Below are 22,991 nucleotides of genomic sequence, written 5' to 3' on the forward strand. Positions count from 1 at the left end.
CAGCCCAAGCTTTTATAAACATTAAAAGTATTTCTTCTGCTGTTACATAATATACGTTACCCGCAGCACGCTGTAGAACTCATCCAACACAAGGCTCATGGAGCGAGTCAGGTTGCTGACATATGATGTCTCTTGGTTCAGAGCATCCTGGAAGCTCTCAAAGTCCTGCATCCACTCAACCGCAAAGCTGTGATCGATGATATCTGTCTGCAAGAGACATTGATGGGGGAGCAGTAGAGCAGGCAGGGGCGACGGGGGCCAAGAGCGCTAAAGCATGGGCGATGGGGGCCAAGAGCGCTAAAGCACGAGAGGTGATGAGAAGAGAAAGAGGGCTGGGGGAGCTGAGCAATACAGGGAGCTAAACAGAACTCACCTTGTTCATGACAACAATAAACGGCAGCTTGGTTTTGTACATGATGCTGAAATAAAATGACAGTCGTGAGGGAGGCTGCAGGGGATATGCTAGGAGACAAGTACAAGCTCTTTAGCTACCTACTGATTAAAGAGATGGTAGTGCCGCTCACCTGCAGGCATAGAGCATGTTAGACATGAACGTGACTGGGTTTGTGCTTCGAGAGGTATCCATGACATAGACAACCACAGAAGGGAAGGATGACGCCTAAAGAGAGAGACAGCGGTTATATCTTCTTGCAGCCGGCCTTGCACCTAGTCAGGAGAACTTAGCATGACATTATAGGGACATGAAACCTATTTCTCTTTCTTTTGAGATTTAGGTAGAACAAACAATTTTAAACAACTTTCCAGTTTACGTATATTATCAAATTGGCTTCATTCTCTTGCTTTGTTGAAGGAGCAGCAATACAGTACTTGGTTTCTAACTGAACAATGACAATCGGTATATATATATATATATATATATATATAGCCACCAATCAGCAGCTAAAACCTAGGTCCCTTTGCTGCTCCTGAGCTTTCCTAGATAAAACTTTCAGCAAATGGTAACAAGAGAAAGAAGCAAATTAAATAGTAGTTTATTGGAAAAGTTGTTTAAATTGTATTCTCTATCTGAATCATGAAAGAACAAAGTTAGGCTGCATGTCCCTTTAACCAGTGGTTACAGATTATCACTGCACACTTTATATTGTATGAACAAACAGAGAATGTAGTGCTCACTGGGCCTGTCTGCTGCAGAAGAGCAAGCTCACACTTACTACACACTTTATATTGTATGAACAAACAGAATGTAGTGCTCACTGGGCCCTGTCTGCTGCAGAAGAGCAAGCTCACACTTACTGCACACTTTATATTGTATGAACAAACAGAATGTAGTGCTCTCTGGGCCCTGTCTGCTGCAGAAGAGCAAGCTCACACTTACTGCACACTTTATATTGTATAAACAGAGAATGTAGTGCTCACTGGGCCCTGTCTGCTGCAGAAGAGCAAGCTCACACTTACTGCACACTTTATATTGTATGAACAGAGAATGTAGTGCTCACTGGGCCCTGTCTGCTGCAGAAGAGCAAGCTCACACTTACTGCACACTTTATATTGTATGAGCAAACAGAGAATGTAGTACTCACTGGGCCCTGTCTGCTACAGAAGAGCAAGCTCACACTTACTGCACACTTTATATTGTATGAACAAACAGATAATGTAGTGCTCACTGGGCCCTGTCTGCTGCAGAAGAGCAAGCTCACACTTACTGCACACTTTATATTGTATGAACAGAGAATGTAGTGCTCACTGGGGCCCTGTCTGCTGCAGAAGAGCAAGCTCACACTTACTGCACACTTTATATTGTATGAACAGAGAATGTAGTGCTCACTGGGGCCCTGTCTGCTGCAGAAGAGCAAGCTCACACTTACTACACACTTTATATTGTATGAACAAACAGAGAATGTAGTGCTCACTGGGGCCCTGTCTGCTACAGAAGAGCAAGCTCACACTTACTGCACACTTTATATTGTATGAACAAACAGAGAATACAGTGCTCACTGGGCCCTGTCTGCTACAGAAGAGCAAGCTCACACTTACTGCACACTTTATATTGTATGAACAAACAGAATGTAGTGCTCACTGGGCCCTGTCTGCTACAGAAGAGCAAGGTCACACTTACTGCACACTTTATATTGTATGAACAAACAGAGAATGTAGTGCTCACTGGGCCCTGTCTGCTGCAGAAGAGCAAGCTCACACTTACTGCACACTTTATATTGTATGAACAAACAGAGAATGTAGTGCTCATTGGGGCCCTGTCTGCTGCAGAAGAGCAAGCTCACACTTACTGCACACTTTATATTGTATGAACAAACAGAATGTAGTGCTCACTGGGCCCTGTCTGCTGCAGAAGAGCAAGCTCACACTTACTGCACACTTTATATTGTATGAACAAACAGAGAATGTAGTGCTCACTGGGGCCTTTCTGCTGCAGAAGAGCAAGCTCACACTTACTGCACACTTTATATTGTATGAACAAACAGAGAATGTAGTGCTCACTGGGCCCTGTCTGCTGCAGAAGAGCAAGCTCACACTTACTGCACACTTTATATTGTATGAACAAACAGAATGTAGTGCTCACTGGGGCCCTGTCTGCTACAGAAGAGCAAGCTCACACTTACTGCACACTTTATATTGTATGAACAAACAGAGAATGTAGTGCTCACTGGGCCCTGTCTGCTGCAGAAGAGCAAGCTCACACTTACTGCACACTTTATATTGTATGAACAAACAGAGAATGTAGTGCTCACTGGGGCCCTGTCTGCTGCAGAAGAGCAAGCTCACACTTACTGCACACTTTATATTGTATGAACAAACAGAATGTAGTGCTCACTGGGGCCCTGTCTGCTGCAGAAGAGCAAGCTCACACTTACTGCACACTTTATATTGTATGAACAAACAGAATGTAGTGCTCACTGGGGCCCTGTCTGCTGCAGAAGAGCAAGCTCACACTTACTGCACACTTTATATTGTATGAACAGAGAATGTAGTGCTCACTGGGCCCTGTCTGCTGCAGAAGAGCAAGCTCACACTTACTTTACACTTTATATTGTATGAACAAACAGAGAATACAGTGCTCACTGGGCCCTGTCTGCTGCAGAAGAGCAAGCTCACACTTACTGCACACTTTATATTGTATGAACAGAGAATGTAGTGCTCACTGGGGCCCTGTCTGCTGCAGAAGAGCAAGGTCACACTTACTGCACACTTTATATTGTATGAGCAAACAGAGAATGTAGTGCTCACTGGGCCCTGTCTGCTGCAGAAGAGCAAGCTCACACTTACTGCACACTTTATATTGTATGAACAAACAGAGAATGTAGTGCTCACTGGGCCCTGTCTGCTGCAGAAGAGCAAGCTCACACTTTATATTGTATGAACAAACAGAGAATGTAGTGCTCACTGGGGCCCTGTCTGCTGCAGAAGAGCAAGCTCACACTTACTGCACACTTTATATTGTATGAACAAACAGAGAATGTAGTGCTCACTGGGCCCTGTCTGCTGCAGAAGAGCAAGCTCACACTTACTGCACACTTTATATTGTATGAACAGAGAATGTAGTGCTCACTGGGGCCCTGTCTGCTGCAGAAGAGCAAGCTCACACTTACTGCACACTTTATATTGTATGAACAGAGAATGTAGTGCTCACTGGGGCCCTGTCTGCTGCAGAAGAGCAAGCTCACACTTACTGCACACTTTATATTGTATGAACAAACAGAGAATGTAGTGCTCACTGGGCCCTGTCTGCTGCAGAAGAGCAAGCTCACACTTACTGCACACTTTATATTGTATGAACAGAGAATGTAGTGCTCACTGGGGCCTGTCTGCTGCAGAAGAGCAAGCTCACACTTACTGCACACTTTATATTGTATGAACAAACAGAATGTAGTGCTCACTGGGCCTTGTCTGCTGCAGAAGAGCAAGCTCACACTTACTGCACACTTTATATTGTATGAACAAACAGAGAATGTAGTGCTCACTGGGCCCTGTCTGCTGCAGAAGAGCATGCTCACACTTACTGCACACTTTATATTGTATGAACAAACAGAATGTAGTGCTCACTGGGGCCCCTGTCTGCTGCAGAAGAGCAAGCTCACACTTACTGCACACTTTATATTGTATGAACAGAGAATGTAGTGCTCACTGGGGCCCTGTCTGCTGCAGAAGAGCAAGCTCACACTTACTGCACACTTTATATTGTATGAACAAACAGAATGTAGTGCTCACTTGAGCCTCTGTCCTGCTGCCAGAAGAGCAAGCTCACACTTACTGCACACTTTATATTGTATGAACAGAGAATGTAGTGCTCACTGGGCCCTGTCTGCTGCAGAAGAGCAAGCTCACACTTACTGCACACTTTATATTGTATGAACAAACAGAATGTAGTGCTCACTGGGGCCCTGTCTGCTGCAGAAGAGCAAGCTCACACTTACTGCACACTTTATATTGTATGAACAAACAGAGAATGTAGTGCTCACTGGGCCCCTGTCTGCTGCAGAAGAGCAAGCTCAACACTTACTGCACACTTTATATTGTATGAACAAACAGAGAATGTAGTGCTCACTGGGGCCCTGTCTGCTGCAGAAGAGCCAAGCTCACACTTACTGCACACTTTATATTGTATGAACAAGAGAATGTAGTGCTCACTGGGCCCCTGTCTGCTACAGAAGAGCAAGCTCACACTTACTGCACACTTTATATTGTATGAACAAACAGAATGCAGTGCTCACTGGGGCCCTGTCTGCTGCAGAAGAGCAAGCTCACACTTACTGCACACTTTATATTGTATGAACAAACAGACAATGTAGTGCTCACTGGGGCCCCTGTCTGCTGCAGAAGAGCAAGCTCACACTTACTGCACACTTTATATTGTATGAACAAACAGAATGTAGTGCTCACTGGGGCCCTGTCTGCTGCAGAAGAGCAAGCTCACACTTACTGCACACTTTATATTGTATGAACAAACAGAGAATGTAGTGCTCACTGGGGCCCTGTCTGCTGCAGAAGAGCAAGCTCACACTTACTGCACACTTTATATTGTATGAACAAACAGAATGTAGTGCTCACTGGGCCCTGTCTGCTGCAGAAGAGCAAGCTCACACTTACTGCACACTTTATATTGTATGAACAGAGAATGTAGTGCTCACTGGGGCCCTGTCTGCTGCAGAAGAGCAAGCTCACACTTACTACACTTTATATTGTATGAACAAACAGAGAATGTAGTGCTCACTGGGCCCTGTCTGCTGCAGAAGAGCAAGCTCACACTTACTGCACACTTTATATTGTATGAACAAACAGAATGTAGTGCTCACTGGGGCCCTGTCTGCTACAGAAGAGCAAGCACACTTACTGCACACTTTATATTGTATGAACAAACAGAGAATGTAGTGCTCACTGGGGCCCTGTCTGCTGCAGAAGAGCAAGCTCACACTTACTGCACACTTTATATTGTATGAACAGAGAATGTAGTGCTCACTGGGCCCTGTCTGCTGCAGAAGAGCAAGCTCACACTTACTGCACACTTTATATTGTATGAACAAACAGAGAATGTAGTGCTCACTGGCCCTGTCTGCTGCAGAAGAGCAAGCTCACACTTACTGCACACTTTATATTGTATGAACAGAGAATGTAGTGCTCACTGGGCCCTGTCTGCTGCAGAAGAGCAAGCTCACACTTACTGCACACTTTATATTGTATGAACAAACAGAGAATGTAGTGCTCACTGGGGCCCTGTCTGCTGCAGAAGAGCAAGCTCACACTTACTGCACACTTTATTTGTATGAACAAACAGAGAATGTAGTGCTCACTGGGCCCTGTCTGCTGCAGAAGAGCAAGCTCACACTTACTGCACACTTTATATTGTATGAACAAACAGAATGTAGTGCTCACTGGGCCCTGTCTGCTGCAGAAGAGCAAGCTCACACTTACTGCACACTTTATATTGTATGAACAGAGAATGTAGTGCTCACTGGGGCCCTGTCTGCTGCAGAAGAGCAAGCTCACACTTACTGCACACTTTATATTGTATGAACAAACAGAATGTAGTGCTCACTGGGCCCTGTCTGCTGCAGAAGAGCAAGCTCACACTTACTGCACACTTTATATTGTATGAACAAACAGAATGTAGTGCTCACTGGGGCCTGTCTGCTGCAGAAGAGCAAGCTCACACTTACTGCACACTTTATATTGTATGAACAAACAGAATGTAGTGCTCACTGGGCCCTGTCTGCTGCAGAAGAGCAAGCTCACACTTACTGCACACTTTATATTGTATGAACAAACAGAGAATGTAGTGCTCACTGGGCCCTGTCTGCTGCAGAAGAGCAAGCTCACACTTACTGCACACTTTATATTGTATGAACAAACAGAGAATGTAGTGCTCACTGGGGCCCTGTCTGCTGCAGAAGAGCAAGGTCACACTTACTGCACACTTTATATTGTATGAACAGAGAATGTAGTGCTCACTGGGCCCTGTCTGCTGCAGAAGAGCAAGCTCACACTTACTGCACACTTTATATTGTATGAACAAACAGAATGTAGTGCTCACTGGGCCCTGTCTGCTGCAGAAGAGCAAGCTCACACTTACTGCACACTTTATATTGTATGAACAAACAGAATGTAGTGCTCACTGGGGCCCTGTCTGCTGCAGAAGAGCAAGCTCACACTTACTGCACACTTTATATTGTATGAACAAACAGAGAATGTAGTGCTCACTGGGCCCTGTCTGCTGCAGAAGAGCAAGCTCACACTTACTGCACACTTTATATTGTATGAACAAACAGAATGTAGTGCTCACTGGGGCCCTGTCTGCTACAGAAGAGCAAGCTCACACTTACTGCACACTTTATATTGTATGAACAAAAGAGAATGTAGTGCTCACTGGGCCCTGTCTGCTGCAGAAGAGCAAGCTCACACTTACTGCACACTTTATATTGTTTGAACAAAGAGAATGTAGTGCTCACTGGGCCCTGTCTGCTGCAGAAGAGCAAGCTCACACTTACTGCACACTTTATATTGTATTACAACAGAGAATGTAGTGCTCACTGGGCCCTGTCTGCTGCAGAAGAGCAAGCTCACACTTACTGCACACTTTATATTGTATGAACAAACAGAATGTAGTGCTCACTGGGCCCTGTCGCTGCAGAAGAGCAAGCTCACACTTACTGCACACTTTTATTGTATGAACAAACAGAGAATAGTGCTCACTGGGCCCTGTCTGCTACAGAAGAGCAAGGTCACACTTACTGCACACTTTATATTGTATGAACAAACAGAATGTAGTGCTCACTGGGCCCTGTCTGCTGCAGAAGAGCAAGCTCACACTTACTGCACACTTTATATTGTATGAACAAACAGAGAATGTAGTGCTCACTGGGCCCTGTCTGCTGCAGAAGAGCAAGTCACACTTACTGCACACTTTATATTGTATGAACAAACAGAATGTAGTGCTCACTGGGCCCTGTCTGCTGCAGAAGAGCAAGCTCACACTTACTGCACACTTTATATTGTATGAACAAACAGAATGTAGTGCTCACTGGGCCCTGTCTGCTGCAGAAGAGCAAGCTCACACTTACTGCACACTTTATATTGTATGAACAAACAGAATGTAGTGCTCACTGGGCCCTGTCTGCTGCAGAAGAGCAAGCTCACACTTACTGCACACTTTATATTGTATGAACAGAGAATGTAGTGCTCACTGGGCCCTGTCTGCTGCAGAAGAGCAAGCTCACACTTACTGCACACTTTATATTGTATGAACAGAGAATGTAGTGCTCACTGGGCCCTGTCTGCTGCAGAAGAGCAAGCTCACACTTACTGCACACTTTATATTGTATGAACAAACAGAATGTAGTGCTCACTGGGCCCTGTCTGCTGCAGAAGAGCAAGCTCACACTTACTGCACACTTTATATTGTATGAACAAACAGAGAATGTAGTGCTCACTGGGCCCTGTCTGCTGCAGAAGAGCAAGCTCACACTTACTGCACACTTTATATTGTATGAACAAACAGAGAATGTAGTGCTCACTGGGCCTGTCTGCTGGAGAAGAGCAAGTCACACTTACTGCACACTTTATATTGTATGAACAAACAGAATGTAGTGCTCACTGGGCCCTGTCTGCTGCAGAAGAGCAAGCTCACACTTACTGCACACTTTATATTGTATGAACAAAGAGAATGTAGTGCTCACTGGGCCCTGTCTGCTGCAGAAGAGCAAGCTCACACTTACTGCACACTTTATATTGTATGAACAAACAGAATGTAGTGCTCACTGGGCCCTGTCTGCTGCAGAAGAGCAAGCTCACACTTACTGCACACTTTATATTGTATGAACAAACAGAATGTAGTGCTCACTGGGCCCTGTCTGCTGCAGAAGAGCAAGCTCACACTTACTGCACACTTTATATTGTATGAACAAACAGAATGTAGTGCTCACTGGGCCCTGTCTGCTGCAGAAGAGCAAGCTCACACTTACTGCACACTTTATATTGTATGAACAAAAAGAGAATGTAGTGCTCACTGGGCCCTGTCTGCTGCAGAAGAGCAAGCTCACACTTACTGCACACTTTATATTGTATGAACAAACAGAGAATGTAGTGCTCACTGGGGCCCTGTCTGCTGCAGAAGAGCAAGCTCACACTTACTGCACCTTTATATTGTATGAACAAACAGAATGTAGTGCTCACTGGGGCCCTGTCTGCTGCAGAAGAGCAAGCTCACACTTACTGCACACTTTATATTGTATGAACAAACAGAGAATGTAGTGCTCACTGGGCCCTGTCTGCTGCAGAAGAGCAAGCTCACACTTACTGCACATTTTTTTTGTATGAACAAACAGAATGTAGTGCTCACTGGGCCCTGTCTGCTGCAGAAGAGCAAGCTCACACTTACTGCACACTTTATATTGTATGAACAAACAGAGAATGTAGTGCTCACTGGGCCCTGTCTGCTGCAGAAGAGCAAGCTCACACTTACTGCACACTTTATATTGTATGAACAAACAGAGAATGTAGTGCTCACTGGGCCCTGTCTGCTGCAGAAGAGCAAGCTCACACTTACTGCACACTTTATATTGTATGAACAAACAGAATGTAGTGCTCACTGGGCCCTGTCTGCTGCAGAAGAGCAAGCTCACACTTACTGCACACTTTATATTGTATGAACAAACAGAGAATGTAGTGCTCACTGGGCCCTGTCTGCTACAGAAGAGCAAGTCACACTTACTGCACACTTTATATTGTATGAACAAAGAGAATGTAGTGCTCACTGGGCCTGTCTGCTGCAGAAGAGCAAGCTCACACTTACTGCACACTTTATATTGTATGAACAAACAGAGAATGTAGTGCTCACTGGGCCCTGTCTGCTGCAGAAGAGCAAGCTCACACTTACTGCACACTTTATATTGTATGAACAAACAGAGAATGTAGTGCTCACTGGGCCCTGTCTGCTGCAGAAGAGCAAGCTCACTTACTGCACACTTTATATTGTATGAACAAACAGAGAATGTAGTGCTCACTGGGCCCTGTCTGCTGCAGAAGAGCAAGCTCACACTTACTGCACACTTTATATTGTATGAACAAACAGAATGTAGTGCTCACTGGGCCCTGTCTGCTGCAGAAGAGCAAGCTCACACTTACTGCACACTTTATATTGTATGAACAAACAGAGAATGTAGTGCTCACTGGGCCCTGTCTGCTGCAGAAGAGCAAGCTCACACTTACTGCACACTTTATATTGTATGAACAAACAGAATGTAGTGCTCACTGGGCCCTGTCTGCTGCAGAAGAGCAAGCTCACACTTACTGCACACTTTATATTGTATGAACAAAGAGAATGTAGTGCTCACTGGGCCCTGTCTGCTGCAGAAGAGCAAGCTCACACTTACTGCACACTTTATATTGTATGAACAAACAGAATGTAGTGCTCACTGGGCCTGTCTGCTGCAGAAGAGCAAGCTCACACTTACTGCACACTTTATATTGTATGAACAGAGAATGTAGTGCTCACTGGGCCCTGTCTGCTGCAGAAGAGCAAGCTCACACTTACTGCACACTTTATATTGTATGAACAAACAGAGAATGTAGTGCTCACTGGGGCCCTGTCTGCTGCAGAAGAGCAAGCTCACACTTACTGCACACTTTATATTGTATGAACAAACAGAATGTAGTGCTCACTGGGCCTGTCTGCTGCAGAAGAGCAAGCTCACACTTACTGCACACTTTATATTGTATGAACAAACAGAATGTAGTGCTCACTGGGCCTGTCTGCTGCAGAAGAGCAAGCTCACACTTACTGCACACTTTATATTGTATGAACAAACAGAAATGTAGTGCTCACTGGGCCCTGTCTGCTGCAGAAGAGCAAGCTCACACTTACTGCACACTTTATATTGTATGAACAAACAGAAATGTAGTGCTCACTGGGGCCTGTCTGCTGCAGAAGAGCAAGCTCACACTTACTGCACACTTTATATTGTATGAACAAACAGAGAATGTAGTGCTCACTGGGCCCTGTCTGCTGCAGAAGAGCAAGCTCACACTTACTGCACACTTTATATTGTATGAACAAACAGAAAGTAGTGCTCACAGGGCCCTGTCTGCTGCAGAAGAGCAAGCTCACACTTACTGCACACTTTATATTGTATGAACAAAAAGAGAATGTAGTGCTCACTGGGGCCCTGTCTGCTGCAGAAGAGCAAGCTCACACTTACTGCACACTTTATATTGTATGAACAAACAGAGAATGTAGTGCTCACTGGGGCCCTGTCTGCTGCAGAAGAGCAAGCTCACACTTACTGCACACTTTATATTGTATGAACAAACAGAATGTAGTGCTCACTGGGCCCTGTCTGCTGCAGAAGAGCAAGCTCACACTTACTGCACTTTATATTGTATGAACAAACAGAGAATGTAGTGCTCACTGGGCCCTGTCTGCTGCAGAAGAGCAAGCTACACTTACTGCACACTTTATATTGTATGAACAAACAGAGAATGTAGTGCTCAATGGCCCTGTCTGCTGCAGAAGAGCAAGCTCACACTTACTGCACACTTTATATTGTATGAACAAACAGAATGTAGTGCTCACTGGGCCCTGTCTGCTGCAGAAGAGCAAGCTCACACTTACTGCACACTTTATATTGTATGAACAAACAGAATGTAGTGCTCACTGGGCCCTGTCTGCTGCAGAAGAGCAAGCTCACACTTACTGCACACTTTATATTGTATGAACAAACAGAATGTGTAGTGCTCACTGGGCCCTGTCTGCTGCAGAAGAGCAAGCTCACACTTACTGCACACTTTATATTGTATGAACAAACAGAATGTAGTGCTCACTGGGGCCTGTCTGCTGCAGAAGAGCAAGCTCACACTTACTGCACACTTTATATTGTATGAACAAACAGAGAATGTAGTGCTCACTGGGCCCTGTCTGCTGCAGAAGAGCAAGCTCACACTTACTGCACATTTATATTGTATGAACAAACAGAATGTAGTGCTCACTGGGCCTGTCTGCTGCAGAAGAGCAAGCTCACACTTACTGCACACTTTATATTGTATGAACAAACAGAATGTAGTGCTCACTGGGCCCTGTCTGCTGCAGAAGAGCAAGCTCACACTTACTGCACACTTTATATTGTATGAACAAACAGAATGTAGTGCTCACTGGGGCCCTGTCTGCTGCAGAAGAGCAAGCTCACACTTACTGCACACTTTATATTGTATGAACAAACAGAGAATGTAGTGCTCACTGGGCCCTGTCTGCTGCAGAAGAGCAAGCTCACACTTACTGCACACTTTATATTGTATGAACAAACAGAAATGTAGTGCTCACTGGGGCCTGTCTGCTGCAGAAGAGCAAGCTCACACTTACTGCACACTTTATATTGTATGAACAAACAGAGAATGTAGTGCTCACTGGGCCTGTCTGCTGCAGAAGAGCAAGCTCACACTTACTGCACACTTTATATTGTATGAACAAACAGAATGTAGTGCTCACTGGGCCCTGTCTGCTGCAGAAGAGCAAGCTCACACTTACTGCACACTTTATATTGTATGAACAAACAGAGAATGTAGTGCTCACTGGGGCCCTGTCTGCTGCAGAAGAGCAAGCTCACACTTACTGCACACTTTATATTGTATGAACAAACAGAATGTAGTGCTCACTGGGGCCCTGTCTGCTGCAGAAGAGCAAGCTCACACTTACTGCACACTTTATATTGTATGAACAAACAGAATGTAGTGCTCACTGGGCCCTGTCTGCTGCAGAAGAGCAAGCTCACACTTACTGCACACTTTATATTGTATGAACAAACAGAATGTAGTGCTCACTGGGGCCCTGTCTGCTGCAGAAGAGCAAGCTCACACTTACTGCACACTTTATATTGTATGAACAAACAGAGAATGTAGTGCTCACTGGGGCCTGTCTGCTGCAGAAGAGCAAGCTCACACTTACTGCACACTTTATATTGTATGAACAAACAGAGAATGTAGTGCTCACTGGGGCCCTGTCTGCTGCAGAAGAGCAAGCTCACACTTACTGCACACTTTATATTGTATGAACAAACAGAGAATGTAGTGCTCACTGGGGCCCTGTCTGCTGCAGAAGAGCAAGCTCACACTTACTGCACACTTTATATTGTATGAACAAACAGAGAATGTAGTGCTCACTGGGCCCTGTCTGCTGCAGAAGAGCAAGCTCACACTTACTGCACACTTTATATTGTATGAACAAACAGAGAATGTAGTGCTCACTGGGCCCTGTCTGCTGCAGAAGAGCAAGCTCACACTTACTGCACACTTTATATTGTATGAACAAACAGAATGTAGTGCTCACTGGGCCCTGTCTGCTGCAGAAGAGCAAGCTCACACTTACTGCACACTTTATATTGTATGAACAAACAGAATGTAGTGCTCACTGGCCTGTCTGCTGCAGAAGAGCAAGCTCACACTTACTGCACACTTTATATTGTATGAACAAACAGAGAATGTAGTGCTCACTGGGGCCCTGTCTGCTGCAGAAGAGCAAGCTCACACTTACTGCACACTTTATATTGTATGAACAAACAGAATGTAGTGCTCACTGGGCCCTGTCTGCTGCAGAAGAGCAAGCTCACACTTACTGCACACTTTATATTGTATGAACAAACAGAAAATGTAGTGCTCACTGGGCCCTGTCTGCTGCAGAAGAGCAAGCTCACACTTACTGCACACTTTATATTGTATGAACAAACAGAATGTAGTGCTCACTGGGGCCCTGTCTGCTGCAGAAGAGCAAGCTCACACTTACTGCACACTTTATATTGTATGAACAAACAGAAAATGTAGTGCTCACTGGGCCTGTCTGCTGCAGAAGAGCAAGCTCACACTTACTGCACACTTTATATTGTATGAACAAACAGAGAATGTAGTGCTCACTGGGCCTGTCTGCTGCAGAAGAGCAAGCTCACACTTACTGCACACTTTATATTGTATGAACAAACAGAGAATGTAGTGCTCACTGGGGCCCTGTCTGCTGCAGAAGAGCAAGCTCACACTTACTGCACACTTTATATTGTATGAACAAACAGAATGTAGTGCTCACTGGGCCCTGTCTGCTGCAGAAGAGCAAGCTCACACTTACTGCACACTTTATATTGTATGAACAAACAGAATGTAGTGCTCACTGGGGCCTGTCTGCTGCAGAAGAGCAAGCTCACACTTACTGCACACTTTATATTGTATGAACAAACAGAATGTAGTGCTCACTGGGGCCCTGTCTGCTGCAGAAGAGCAAGCTCACACTTACTGCACACTTTATATTGTATGAACAAACAGAATGTAGTGCTCACTGGGCCCTGTCTGCTGCAGAAGAGCAAGCTCACACTTACTGCACACTTTATATTGTATGAACAAACAGAATGTAGTGCTCACTGGGCCCTGTCTGCTGCAGAAGAGCAAGCTCACACTTACTGCACACTTTATATTGTATGAACAAACAGAGAATGTAGTGCTCACTGGGCCTGTCTGCTGCAGAAGAGCAAGCTCACACTTACTGCACACTTTATATTGTATGAACAAACAGAGAATGTAGTGCTCACTGGGGCCCTGTCTGCTGCAGAAGAGCAAGCTCACACTTACTTCACACTTTATATTGTATGAACAAACAGAATGTAGTGCTCACTGGGGCCCTGTCTGCTGCAGAAGAGCAAGCTCACACTTACTGCACACTTTATATTGTATGAACAAACAGAAATGTAGTGCTCACTGGGGCCCTGTCTGCTGCAGAAGAGCAAGCTCACACTTACTGCACACTTTATATTGTATGAACAAACAGAATGTAGTGCTCACTGGGCCCTGTCTGCTGCAGAAGAGCAAGCTCACACTTACTGCACACTTTATATTGTATGAACAAACAGAGAATGTAGTGCTCACTGGGCCCTGTCTGCTGCAGAAGAGCAAGCTCACACTTTACTGCACACTTTATATTGTATGAACAGAGAATGTAGTGCTCACTGGGGCCCTGTCTGCTGCAGAAGAGCAAGCTCACACTTACTGCACACTTTATATTGTATGAACAAACAGAGAATGTAGTGCTCACTGGGGCCCTGTCTGCTACAGAAGAGCAAGCTCACCTTACTGCACACTTTATATTGTATGAACAAACAGAGAATGTAGTGCTCACTGGGCCCTGTCTGCTGCAGAAGAGCAAGCTCACACTTACTGCACACTTTATATTGTATGAACAAACAGAGAATGTAGTGCTCACTGGGCCTGTCTGCTGCAGAAGACAAGCTCACACTTACTGCACATTATATTGTATGAACAAACAGAGAATGTAGTGCTCACTGGGCCCTGTCTGCTGCAGAAGAGCAAGCTCACACTTACTGCACACTTTATATTGTATGAACAGAGAATGTAGTGCTCACTGGGGCCCTGTCTGCTGCAGAAGAGCAAGCTCACACTTACTGCACACTTTATATTGTATGAACAAACAGAAATGTAGTGCTCACTGGGGCCCTGTCTGCTGCAGAAGAGCAAGCTCACACTTACTGCACACTTTATATTGTATGAACAAACAGAGAATGTAGTGCTCACTGGGGCCCTGTCTGCTGCAGAAGAGCAAGCTCACACTTACTGCACACTTTATATTGTATGAACAAACAGAAATGTAGTGCTCATGGGGCCCTGTCTGCTGCAGAAGAGCAAGCTCACACTTACTGCACACTTTATATTGTATGAACAACAGAATGTAGTGCTCACTGGGGCCTGTCTGCTGCAGAAGAGCAAGCTCAACTTACTGCACACTTTATATTGTATGAACAAACAGAATGTAGTGCTCACTGGGGCCCTGTCTGCTGCAGAAGAGCAAGCTCACACTTACTGCACACTTTATATTGTATGAACAAACAGAGAATGTAGTGCTCACTGGGCCTGTCTGCTGCAGAAGAGCAAGCTCACACTTACTGCACACTTTATATTGTATGAACAAACAGAATGTAGTGCTCACTGGGGCCCTGTCTGCTGCAGAAGAGCAAGCTCAAACTTACTGCACACTTTATATTGTATGAACAAACAGATAATGTAGTGCTCACTGGGGCCTGTCTGCTGCAGAAGAGCAAGCTCACACTTACTGCACACTTTATATTGTATGAACAAACAGAGAATGTAGTGCTCACTGGGCCCTGTCTGCTGCAGAAGAGCAATCACACTTACTGCACACTTTATATTGTATGAACAAACAGAATGTAGTGCTCACTGGGCCCTGTCTGCTGCAGAAGAGCAAGCTCACACTTACTGCACACTTTATATTGTATGAACAAACAGAATGTAGTGCTCACTGGGGCCCTGTCTGCTGCAGAAGAGCAAGCTCACACTTACTGCACACTTTATATTGTATGAACAAACAGACAATGTAGTGCTCACTGGGGCCCTGTCTGCTGCAGAAGAGCAAGCTCACACTTACTGCACACTTTATATTGTATGAACAAACAGAGAATGTAGTGCTCACTGGGCCCTGTCTGCTGCAGAAGAGCAAGCTCAACTTACTGCACACTTTAATTGTATGAACAAACAGAATGTAGTGATCACTGGGCCCTGTCTGCTGCAGAAGAGCAAGCTCACAACTTACTGCACACTTATATTGTATGGAACAAACAGAGAATGTAGTGCTCACTGGGCCCTGTCTGCTGCAGAAGAGCAAGCTCACACATACTGCACACTTTATATTGTATGAACAAACAGAGAATGTAGTGCTCACTGGGGCCCTGTCTGCTGCAGAAGGAGCAAGCTCACACTTAACTGCACACTTATATTGTATGAACAAACAGAATGTAGTGCTCGACTGGGGCCCTGTCTGCTGCAGAAGAGCAAGCTCACCACTTACTGCACACTTTATATTGTTATGAACAAACAGAGAATGTAGTGCTCACTGGGGCCCTGTCTGCTGCAGAAGAGCAAGCTCACACTTACTGTACACTTTATATTGTATGAACAAACAGAGAATGTAGTGCTCACTGGGGCCCTGTCTGCTGCAGAAGAGCAAGCTCACACTTACTGCACACTTTATATTGTATGAACAAACAGAGAATGTAGTGCTCACTGGGCCCTGTCTGCTGCAGAAGAGCAAGCTCACACTTACTGCACACGTTATATTGTATGAACAAACAGAATGTAGTGCTCACTGGGGCCCTGTCTGCTGCAGAAGAGCAAGCTCACACTTACTGCACACTTTATATTGTATGAACAAACAGAATGTAGTGCTCACTGGGCCCTGTCTGCTGCAGAAGAGCAAACTCACACTTACTGTACACTTTATATTGTATGAACAAACAGAGAATGTAGTGCTCACAGGGGCCCTGTCTGCTGCAGAAGAGCAAGCTCACACTTACTGCACACTTTATATTGTATGAACAAACAGAATGTAGTGCTCACTGGGGCCCTGTCTGCTGCAGAAGAGCAAGCTCACACTTACTGCACAGCTTTATATTGTATGAAGCAAACAGAATGTAGTGCTCACTTGGGCCCTGTCTGCTGCAGAAGAGCAAGCTCACACTTACTGCACACTTTATATTGTATGAACAAACAGATAATGTAGTGCTCACTGGGGCCCTGTCTGCTGCAGAAGAGCAAGCTCACACTTACTGCACACTTTATATTGTATGAACAAAACAGAATGTAGTGGCTCAGCTGGGCCCTGTCTGCTGCAGAAGAGCAAGCTCACACTTACTGCACACTTATATTGTATGAACAACAGAGAATGTAGTGCTCACTGGGGCCCTGTCTGCTGCAGAAGAGGCAAGCTCACACTTACTGCACACTTTATATTGTATGAACAGAGAATGTAGTGCTCACTGGGGCCCTGTCTGCTGCAGAAGAGCAAGCTCACACTTACAGCAACACTTTATATTGTATGAACAGACAGAATGTAGTGCTCACTGGGCCCTGTCTGCTGCAGAAGAGCAAGCTCACACTTACTGCACACTTTATATTGTATGAACAAACAGAATGCAGTGCTACACTGGGGCCCTGTCCTGCTGCAGAAGAGCAAGCTCACACTTACTGCACACTTTATATTGTATGAACAGAGATGTAGTGCTCACTGGGGCCCTGTCTGCTGCAGAAGAGCAAGCTCACACTTACTGCACACTTTATATTGTATGAACAAACAGAGAATGTAGTGCTCACTGGGGCCCTGTCTGCTGCAGAAGAGCAAGCTCACACTTACTGCACACTTTATATTGTATGAACAAACAGAATGTAGCTGCTCACTGGGGCCCTGTCTGCTGCAGAAGAGCAAGCTCACACTTACTGCACACTTTATATTGTATGAACAAACAGAGAATGTAGTGCTCACTGGGCCCTGTCTGCTGCAGAAGAGCAAGCTCACACTTACTGCACACTTTATATTGTATGAACAAACAGAGAATGTAGTGCTCATTGGGGCCTGTCTGCAGTAAGTGTGAGCTTGCTGTTCTGCAGCAGACAGGCCCCAATGAGCACTACATTCTCTGTTTGTTCATACAATATAAAGTGTGCAGTAAGTGTGAGCTTGCTCTTCTGCAGCAGACAGGGCCCAGTGAGCACTACATTCTCTGTTTGTTCATACAATATAAAGTGTGCAGTAAGTGTGAGCTTGCTCTTCTGCAGCAGACAGGCCCCAGTGAGCACTACATTCTGTTTGTTCATACAATATAAAGTGTGCAGTAAGTGTGAGCTTGCTCTTCTGCAGCAGACAGGCCCCAGTGAGCACTACATTCTGTTTGTTCATACAATATAAAGTGTGCAGTAAGTGTGAGCTTGCTCTTCTGTAGCAGACAGGGCCCAGTGAGCACTACATTCTGTTTGTTCATACAATATAAAGTGTGCAGTAAGTGTGAGCTTGCTCTTCTGCAGCAGACAGGCCCCAATGAGCACTACATTCTCTGTTTGTTCATACAATATAAAGTGTGCAGTAAGTGTGAGCTTGCTCTTCTGCAGCAGACAGGCCCCAGTGAGCACTACATTCTGTTTGTCATACAATATAAAGTGTGCAGTAAGTGTGAGCTTGCTCTTCTGCAGCAGACAGGGCCCAGTGAGCACTACATTCTGTTTGTTCATACAATATAAAGTGTGCAGTAAGTGTGAGCTTGCTCTTCTGCAGCAGACAGGGCCCAGTGAGCACTGCATTCTGTTTGTTCATACAATATAAAGTGTGCAGTAAGTGTGAGCTTGCTCTTCTGCAGCAGACAGGGCCCCAGTGAGCACTACATTCTCTGTTCATACAATATAAAGTGTGCAGTAAGTGTGAGCTTGCTCTTCTGCAGCAGACAGGGCCCAGTGAGCACTACATTCTCTGTTCATACAATATAAAGTGTGCAGTAAGTGTGAGCTTGCTCTTCTGCAGCAGACAGGGCCCAGTGAGCACTACATTCTCTGTTTGTTCATACAATATAAAGTGTGCAGTAAGTGTGAGCTTGCTCTTCTGCAGCAGACAGGCCCAGTGAGCACTACATTCTGTTTGTTCATACAATATAAAGTGTGCAGTAAGTGTGAGCTTGCTCTTCTGCAGCAGACAGGGCCCAGTGAGCACTACATTCTGTTTGTTCATACAATATAAAGTGTGCAGTAAGTGTGAGCTTGCTCTTCTGCAGCAGACAGGGCCCAGTGAGCACTACATTCTGTTTGTTCATACAATATAAAGTGTGCAGTAAGTGTGAGCTTGCTGTTCTGCAGCACACGTTATATTGTATGAACAAACAGATAATGTAGTGCTCACTGGGCCCTGTCTGCTGCAGAAGAGCAAGCTCACACTTACTGCACACTTTATATTGTATGAACAGAGAATGTAGTGCTCACTGGGGCTCCTGTCATGCTGCAGAAAGAGTCAAGCTCACACTTACTGCACACTTTATATTGTATGAACAAACAGAGAATGTAGGTGCTCACTGGGCCCTCTGTCTGCTGCAGTAGAGTACAAGCTCACACTTACTGCCCACTTCATATTGTCATGAACAAACAGAGAATGAGTGCTCACTGGGGCCCTAGACTGCCTGCAGAGAGCAAGGCTCACACTTACTGCTCACTTTATATTGTATGAACAAACAAGATGTAGTGCTCACTGGCCCTGTGTGCAGCAGAGAGTAAGCTCACACTTATGCACACTTTATATTGTATGAACAAACAAGAATGTAGTGCTCATGGGCCCTGTCTGCTGCAGAAGAGCAAGCTCACATTACTGCACACTTTATATTGTATGAACAAACAGAGATGTAGTGCTCACTTGGGCCCTGTCTGCTGCAGAAGAGCAAGCTCACTTACTGCACACTTTATATTGTATGAACAAACAGAATGTAGTGCTCACTGGGGGCCCCTGTCTGCGCAGAAGAGCAAGCTCACACTTACTGCACACTTTATATTGTATGAACAAACAGAATGCAGTGCTCATGGGCCCTGTCTGCTGCAGAAGAGCAAGCTCACACTTACTGCACACTTTATATGTATGAAACAAATAGAGAATGTAGTGCTCACTGGGCCCTGTCTGCTGCAGAAGAGCAAGCTCACACTTACTGCACACTTTATATTGTTTTTGAACAAACAGAATGTAGTGCTCACTGGGCCCTGTCTGCTGCAGAAGAGCAAGCTCACACTTACTGCACACTTTATATTGTATGAACAAACAGAATGTAGTGCTCATGGGGCCCTGTCTGCTACAGAAGAGCAGTCACACTACTGACACTTTATATTGTATGAACAAACAGAATGTAGTGCTCACTGGGCCCTGTCTGCTGCAGAAGAGCAAGCTCACACTTACTGCACACTTTATATTGTGATGAACAGAGAATGTAGTGCTCACTGGGGCCTGTCTGCTGCAGAAGAGCAAGTCACACTTACTGCACACTTTATATTGTATGAACAAACAGAGAATGTAGTGCTCACTGGGCCCTGTCTGCTGCAGAAGAGCAAGCTCACACTTACTGCACACTTTATATTGTATGAACAAACAGATAATGTAGTGCTACTGGGGCCTGTCTGCTGCAGAAGAGCAAGCTCACACTTACTGCACACTTTATTTGATGAACAAACAGTGAATGTAGTGCTCATTGGGGCCCTGTCTGCTGCAGAAGAGCAAGCTCACACTTACTGCACACTTTATATTGTGAATGTAGTGCTCACTGGGCCCTGTCTGCTGCAGAAGAGCAAGCTCACACTTACTGCACACTTTATATTGTATGAACAAACAGAGAATGTAGTGCTCACTGCGCCCTGTCTGCTGCAGAAGAGCAAGCTCACACTTACTGCACACTTTATATTGTATGAACAAACAGAATGTAGTGCTCACTGGGCCCTGTCTGCTACAGAAGAGCAAGCTCACACTTACTGCACACTTTATATTGTATGAACAAACAGAGAATACAGTGCTCACTGGGGCCCTGTCTGCTGCAGAAGAGCAAGCTCACACTTACTGCACACTTTATATTGTATGACCAAACAGAGAATGTAGTGCTCACTGGGGCCCTGTCTGCTGCAGAAGAGCAAGCTCACACTTACTGCACACTTTATATTGTATGAACAAACAGAAATGTAGTGCTCACTGGGGCCCTGTCTGCTGCAGAAGAGCAAGCTCACACTTACTGCACACTTTATATTGTATGAACAAACAGAGAATGTAGTGCTCATGGGGCCCTGTCTGCTGCAGAAGAGCAAGCTCACACTTACTGCACACTTTATATTGTATGAACAAACAGAATGTAGTGCTCACTGGGCCCTGTCTGCTACAGAAGAGCAAGTCTCACACTTACTGCACACTTTATATTGTATGAACAAACAGAATGTAGTGCTCACTGGGCCTGTCTGCTGCAGAAGAGCAAGGTCACACTTACTGCACACTTTATATTGTATGAACAAACAGAATGTAGTGCTCACTGGGCCCTGTCTGCTGCAGAAGAGCAAGCTCACACTTACTGCACACTTTATATTGTATGAACAAACAGAATGTAGTGCTCACTGGGCCTGTCTGCTGCAGAAGAGCAAGCTCACACTTACTGCACACTTTATATTGTATGAACAAACAGAATGTAGTGCTCACTGGGGCCTGTCTGCTGCAGAAGAGCAAGCTCACACTTACTGCACACTTTATATTGTATGAACAAACAGAGAATGTAGTGCTCACTGGGCCCTGTCTGCTGCAGAAGAGGCAAGCTCACTCACTTACGCAACTTTATATTGTATGAACAAACAGGAGAATGTAGTGCTCACTGGGCCCTGTCTCGCTGCAGAAGAGCAAGGCGTCACACTTACTGCACACTTTATATTGTATGAACACAGCAGAATGTAGTGCTCACTGGGGCCTGTCTGCTGCAGAAGAGCAAGCTCACACTTCTGCACACTTTATATTGTATGACCAAACAGAATGTAGTGCTCACTGGGGCCCTGTCTGCTGCAGAAGAGCAAGCTCACACTTACTGCACACTTTATATTGTATGAACAGAGAATGTAGTGCTCACTGGGCCCTGTCTGCTGCAGAAGAGCAAGCTCACACTTACTGCACACTTCATATTGTATGAACAAACAGAGAATGTAGTGCTCACTGGGCCCTGTCTGCTACAGAAGAGCAAGCTCACACTTACTGTACACTTTATATTGTATGAACAAACAGAGAATGTAGTGCTCACTGGGGCCCTGTCTGCTGCAGAAGAGCAAGGTCACACTTACTGCACACTTTATATTGTATGAACAAACAGAGAATGTAGTGCTCACTGCGCCCTGTCTGCTGCAGAAGAGCAAGCTCACACTTACTGCACACTTTATATTGTATGAACAAACAGAGAATGTAGTGCTCACTGGGCCCTGTCTGCTGCAGAAGAGCAAGCTCACACTTACTGCACACTTTATATTGTATGAACAAGAATGTAGTGCTCACTGGGCCCTGTCTGCTGCAGAAGAGCAAGCTCACACTTACTGCACACTTTATATTGTATGAACAAACAGAGAATGTAGTGCTCACTGGGGCCCTGTCTGCTGCAGAAGAGCAAGCTCACACTTACTGCACACTTTATATTGTATGAACAAACAGAATGTAGTGCTCACTGGGCCCTGTCTGCTGCAGAAGAGCAAGCTCACACTTACTGCACACTTTATATTGTATGAACAAACAGAGAATGTAGTGCTCACTGGGCCCTGTCTGCTGCAGAAGAGCAAGCTCACACTTACTGCACACTTTATATTGTATGAACAAACAGAATGTAGTGCTCACTGGGGGCCTGTCTGCTGCAGAAGAGCAAGCTCACACTTACTGGCACACCTTTATATTGTATGAACAAACAGGAGACTGTAGTGCTCACTGGGCCCTGTCTGCTGCAGAAGAGCAAGCTCACACTTACTGCACACTTTATATTGTATGAACAAACAGAGAATGTAGTGCTCACTGGGGCCCTGTCTGCTGCAGAAGAGCAAGCTCACACTTACTGCACACTTTATATTGTATGAACAAGAATGTAGTGCTCACTGGGCCTGTCTGCTGCAGAAGAGCAAGCTCACACTTACTGCACACTTTATATTGTATGAACAAACAGAATGTAGTG

At 45.2% G+C, this 22,991-nt stretch overlaps 1 protein-coding gene across 1 annotated transcript in view; it reads right to left on the minus strand.

The window, feature by feature from the left end:
* Positions 1-60: 60 nt before the first annotated feature.
* The window catches only part of LOC128644475 (GPN-loop GTPase 1), a gene marked incomplete at its 3' end in the record, with an annotated part of 58,917 nt that continues 35,986 nt past the window's right edge, over positions 61-22,991 (minus strand). Inside the window, exons 5-7 of the mRNA XM_053697059.1 lie at positions 525-619; positions 374-419; positions 61-207 (exon numbers count right to left, since the gene is read on the minus strand). Of these exons, the coding sequence (XP_053553034.1) occupies positions 61-207; positions 374-419; positions 525-619 (288 nt within the window). The remainder of the gene's footprint in view (positions 208-373; positions 420-524; positions 620-22,991) is intronic.

Source organism: Bombina bombina, unplaced genomic scaffold, assembly GCF_027579735.1.
Source record: "Bombina bombina isolate aBomBom1 unplaced genomic scaffold, aBomBom1.pri scaffold_1135, whole genome shotgun sequence".
NCBI lineage: Eukaryota > Metazoa > Chordata > Amphibia > Anura > Bombinatoridae > Bombina > Bombina bombina.